Source organism: Buceros rhinoceros, unplaced genomic scaffold (genome assembly GCF_000710305.1).
Source record: "Buceros rhinoceros silvestris isolate BGI_N320 unplaced genomic scaffold, ASM71030v1 scaffold20085, whole genome shotgun sequence".
Classification (NCBI taxonomy): Eukaryota; Metazoa; Chordata; class Aves; order Bucerotiformes; family Bucerotidae; genus Buceros; species Buceros rhinoceros.
Genome location: NW_010413643.1, coordinates 22,547 through 27,699, shown reverse-complemented (window position 1 = coordinate 27,699; position 5,153 = coordinate 22,547). Strand labels below are relative to the sequence as shown.

General features: G+C 49.7%; 1 protein-coding gene across 1 annotated transcript in view; it reads right to left on the bottom strand.

Moving 5' to 3' along the window:
* Positions 1-1,183: 1,183 nt before the first annotated feature.
* Positions 1,184-5,153, bottom strand: part of MLLT1 (myeloid/lymphoid or mixed-lineage leukemia (trithorax homolog, Drosophila); translocated to, 1) — a gene marked incomplete at its 5' end in the record, with an annotated part of 23,891 nt that continues 19,921 nt past the window's right edge. Inside the window, 5 exons of the mRNA XM_010136839.1 lie at positions 1,184-1,312; positions 1,773-1,844; positions 2,857-2,928; positions 3,153-3,252; positions 4,451-4,562. Of these exons, the coding sequence (XP_010135141.1) occupies positions 1,184-1,312; positions 1,773-1,844; positions 2,857-2,928; positions 3,153-3,252; positions 4,451-4,562 (485 nt within the window). The remainder of the gene's footprint in view (positions 1,313-1,772; positions 1,845-2,856; positions 2,929-3,152; positions 3,253-4,450; positions 4,563-5,153) is intronic.

Genomic DNA, 5,153 nt, shown 5'->3' with positions numbered 1-5,153 from the left:
AAAGTCCAGCCACTACTATAGGGGCCACTGTAGGAGATTCCTCTTTGAGAACATAGAACAAAACCAATCACGTATTTTGGCAACGTTATTAAACACTGACAAATGAAGAGACGACAGGTGAGCCCCTTCCAGAGCACAAGCTGCTTCCAAGGTTCTGTTCAGCTTTCATACAACTAAAAACTGTTCATACAACAAAAACCGGTCCAGGAGAGTCTTTTTAACAAACAAGTCAAATCGTAGGCGCCCTCCCCCTGCCATAGCCATTAAAAAACATAACAGAAAAAACACACCCTTAAGATCATAAGACCCAACTAGGCCCTTCTTATACATACAGTACATACATATATATAATATATATATAAAATATACAGCTTACAGTTTCGTAGTCCTATTACAGTTAAAGCAGACTGAAAGGAGTGAGACTTTGTTTAGGAGCTCAGATCAACCAACAAGACATCTCAAAACCCCAGCAGGAGACAGCAGATTCTAGAGGCCTCCTCAAAGAGCACAAACTGTCCCTGCAGGAAACTGAAGGTCCTGCACGTGGAACGATGCCCTGTAGGAATCGGGAGCCAAATTACAGCAGTGCTCCGTGCCCGACGGCGGCAGAGCTACCTCGCGAGTCACCAGAACCGGAGCCTGTCCGCTCTCCTCTGCGGCAGCCCCGCAGGACCCCCGGCAGCCTCCCCTGCCATCAGTCTCTCGGCTGGCTTTGTAAAAGCCAATCTTACCTACACAGCACCAGCTTCTGCACAGAGCTGGGGAACCGGGACTCGCTAGAGCTCTCCGCGGGCAGGCTGGTCCCTGGATTTGGTGAAGAAAACATCGTCCACACTTCTTCAGATCTCAGAGACGCCTGAAAATGTGCTCTGAAAACACAGTTTCTTGAAGTAAAACCAAAAAGGTCACGCTGCGCGGCTAAGTGCAGCACGTCTGGCTCCACGCAGGACCTGCGCCCGAGCGTACTTACGAAGCTAGGGAGGACAGACTCAGCAATACGGGTGCTTGGTTGAAGCCTACAAGAAAGTGCAGCTGGCTGTGCATTCATCGAGCATGGCTGTTCTCTAAGGCAGTGCTTCGGGTGAATCGAGAGAGTAAGAAGGCCTAGTTCCATGGGTTCGTTTCCTGGTACCAATCAAGGGGATTTCTGGTGTCAAAAGCAGCCTGCTTCTAAGGCCAAGCGTCATGTTGCCACCGCTTCCAAGTAGCTCTGCAGCTTGCGGACGGTCGTCTCATCCAAGGAGAAGAGGTCAAAGTCAAAGGTTGTGTTGGTGACGTTAAAATGCCCGGTTTCCTCAATGAGATTCACAATCTGCGCAGAAAGGAGACAAGCAAGGGTGTATCCAGAGACCCCGCAAAGGGGAAGCGCCGCACAGAGCCACCCCCGCCCAGGCCTTTCCTCATCCCTTCAGAATAGCCTCAGAGATGAGAACATCCCACAACGCTCACCGCTCCTCCACCTGAGGAGCGATGGAGTCTGGAAAGTGATGCGGGCACCTTTCTTTCCTCTTACACCAGGCCGAGAGTGCCCGGCTTTGGGACTGCTGCCAGGATGGCACAGGAAAGACGTACAAACCACACTTTGTATCTTTTCCAACAAAACCATGGCATGCACATCTGATTTTTAATTTATTTTTCTATGTATCTTTGCTTTCCTCTCATGAAGGAGAGGCAAGTGAGAGGTCAGGCATCACAGGGGTCTGGCCAAGACCCTCGGACACCAAGAGTGCCGGGGTACAAAGCTTGCTGGAGAGCCGACAAACGAGCCCTACCTGCTGTAGCACGTTGCGCTCTCGTAGTGCCATTAGTCGCCTGTGAAGCTCCACCAGTTCATCAGTGTAGGCCTATAAAAGAGGCACGGTCAGAAACCGTGACGTACATGGTATGTTTGATGACCTTCCTAGTGAGGATCAGAGGAACCTGAGGCCCTTCCTGACGTTGTCCTATTCCAAATTTTTCCCTAATTTTTTTACTGCCGCCTCCATCCTTACCAAGCACCAGGAGACTCCAGACTTCACGTAAATATGGATGGTCCAAAGACCATCAGCAAGACTGTTCAGCGACAACGTTAACATACACCTTCTGAAGTGCTTTAAGAAGTGGTCAGAACCTTGGGCTTAGAGGACCTCGACACAAGGTGACATTCACCTCAGTGACCTTCAGTGCGAGTTCTTCATCAGCAGGTCGTATTAACGACCGGACAAACGCACACTGGTGACCAACATCCCAGCAAGCTGCTGAACAATGTGTTTAGGCAAGGAAAAATTCTTTGAGTGTGTTCCCAGGGAGTTTTACAGACACCACAATGGGAGAGGCAGGATTGTTTACAAGCTCAACACGTTAATTATTCTTGAAAATTGTGGTGGTTTGGTTGTGGGTTTTTTTTGTTCGTGGTTTTTTTATTTTGCCAGCCAACAAGGCCAGTTGCTGTGTATCTGCTGCCCCAGACAAGCCACCTCAGCTACGATGAGCGGTGGAAGATGCTGTAGCTGGCCTCCAAGATCACACTAACCCCTAACATGGAGTGATCAGTCTGTGCTGTGTGTTCCAAGCAAACCAAAGCAGAGCATTGACCAACCCTTTAATTTCTAAGGTCGAAGACAGATGAAAACTGCCTCTTAACGAAGAGACTCTCACCCCTGCAGCAGCGCCCAGACCAAAGGGCAAACAAACAATCCAATTCTAACACTCTGCCCGTGGAAATGGCCTGGGGCCCACTGCTGCAGTGTCACTCTCCAAAGCCCGTCCTCACAACACCCCCTTTTCCTTATACTCAAGCTTCTAACCTGCTGCCACAGAACAATGTGAACAGCCCGGGCTGGTTCAAACCGTTTTCTAGCAAATTCTCAAACACACCTTGTCATAAGTTCCCTTCTTCAGGATCTTCTCTGGCTTGTTACAGGACTCTGGGCTTTTTCTTCCAGATGCCTGAGGGTAAAGAAATCAACATTAGGGACCGAAATCAGTTCAGACAGCAGGGTGGTTTAATGGCCGGGATGCACAGCACTGACCAGAGAGAAGTTACCTGCCTGATGCGACAGTGAAACACAGAAAGCATGGGGGGAGTCAGAGCTCACCCCACGGGCTGAACACCAGGCAGGAACCCAGCGTGGTGGGAAGCGGCACTGTATGGGACATGGGCTGCAAAATACCTTATTATTTGCTGGTGGCAGTTTCTGACCAGGAGGTGGCTCTCGACTGGGCAGGCAGGAATCTGCACTGTTATCGCTGTCGCTGTCGCTCAGGCTCAGTCTGAAAAACAAGCGGCAGAGAATGAGCATCCCCAGGTAACAGGAACTTCCTGAGCTGTCGAGTGAACTGCAGGGAGGGAAGTGAAATTCTTATTATAGACTACGACGTTGTCTGGGAGAAACCCTCTGTAATTTCCAGGAATCCCTGTTTTTCCAGCTGACGTCACCTTTGCCACTGGCCGCTCCCTGGGCAGGCAGGGTAGGGAGTTTCAGTTTACACATTCCACAAGTCCCCCTGGAACCACTGAGTCAGCACCACCTGATTTTCACCAACGGTTCATTTCGGGAATTCATTCTGAGATCACCGAGTACCTGCAGGAGAGGCTTTACCAACACCCCTGCTGAGAACACGGGCCAAAAAAACGCATGTAGTGTTTCTGTTGTGAACTTTGGGATTTCCTATTTATTCTCATTCTTCCTGCAGCCCTGTGGATGTATTACAGCAGGTATCCCGCTTCTTTTATTCCCTACCTAACCCCTAAAGGTCTACAAAATATCCTTCAAAGTCTCTGCATTCCTGTTTAGTTGATAGTGACAGGGTGCAACAGATTCATTTTTTGTTGTTATTGGTGACCACAAACACCATTTGAAATTTGCAGCTGCTACCTGGGCCCAGCATTTGGTTTTGACTATCCAGCCTGAGGCCCCAGGTTTTGGCTACAACAGCATTTCCTGAGGGGAAAAGGTTGAAATTCAACTATTTATGCTGACTAAAGCAAGAAACTGCTGCTAACTCTGGCCTGTAGGAGTCAAGTAACCAACTGCCAGCACACACAGCCGGCAAAGCCCGGGACTTGTCCGTTTTGCATCAGTCACACGCCGTAAGGAGGGCGCAGACCTGACAGCCCCCACAGCACCTCCCCAGTCGCTGCAGATCAAAGGTGTCCCACACCATTCAGCCCAGCAGAGACCTGAAGACAACAATTAGGTGACTATTTTAAGGGACTCACCACACTTCCCAGTGGCTTCCTCTCTTTGAGCTCCGGTGATCTCTCCTCATCCACTTCTGTTCTCCCCCTGCTGCTTTCACCCACCCCGAGCCCCCACCCTGTGCTAAGAACGCCACACACCTGCCCCTTCTCTCACACTTCTCTCGCACGTAGCCCCGTCGCTTCGATTCCTCCCTCCAAACAAAGGGAACACAAACACACCAAACATGGGAAGACACACAAACATCTTTCTTCCTGATTTGTTACCACCTGGAATCGCGGCTGACTGGGTTTGCTTTGACTGCTGCCTCTTCTCCGGAGGAGCTGTCATCATCATCCGACTCCTCGGACTGCAGATCCTCCACCATGGAGCGCAGCGGGCCTGGGACCAGAGGGGAGAAAGCAGCTCAGCACTAGGACACGTGCAGCAGAGCTCCACCCGAGCTAAACAGCAGTAGTTATTACTATGTGCATCGAGATTTCTCACTGGCATTCTCGTTTTGCCTAGAGATATTGCTAAAAGACGCCGTATTCCAGTCTCAAAACTAAAGCAGAGCTGTCAAACTTGACAACCCCCACTAAGCCACCCCGGCCTCCCCCCAAATCCTCCCACTCTCTTCTGAAGTGCAACCAAAAGGACACATTCTCCAGTCCTTTGGGAACTATTTTAAATGTCACTCAAGCAACAGCGTTTGCAGCAGCCCAGCACTGGAAGGAACACCTCCTCTGGCCGCAGAGGATCTCTCTCTGTTTTGCACTGGCAAAGTGATAAATGTCACATTTCTAATTTTTAATAAAACATATATATGAGTCTGGAGGAGAAATATTCGGGTGACACTGTAGATCAAGAAGCAACAAACACATTTATAAACCAGGGCAGAAAGCAAAGTCAACAGGGAAAGAACTAACTCCAGAGAGATACACTGCTCATAAATAAACTGACAGAACAAGACAAACGCTTGTTCATTGTTAC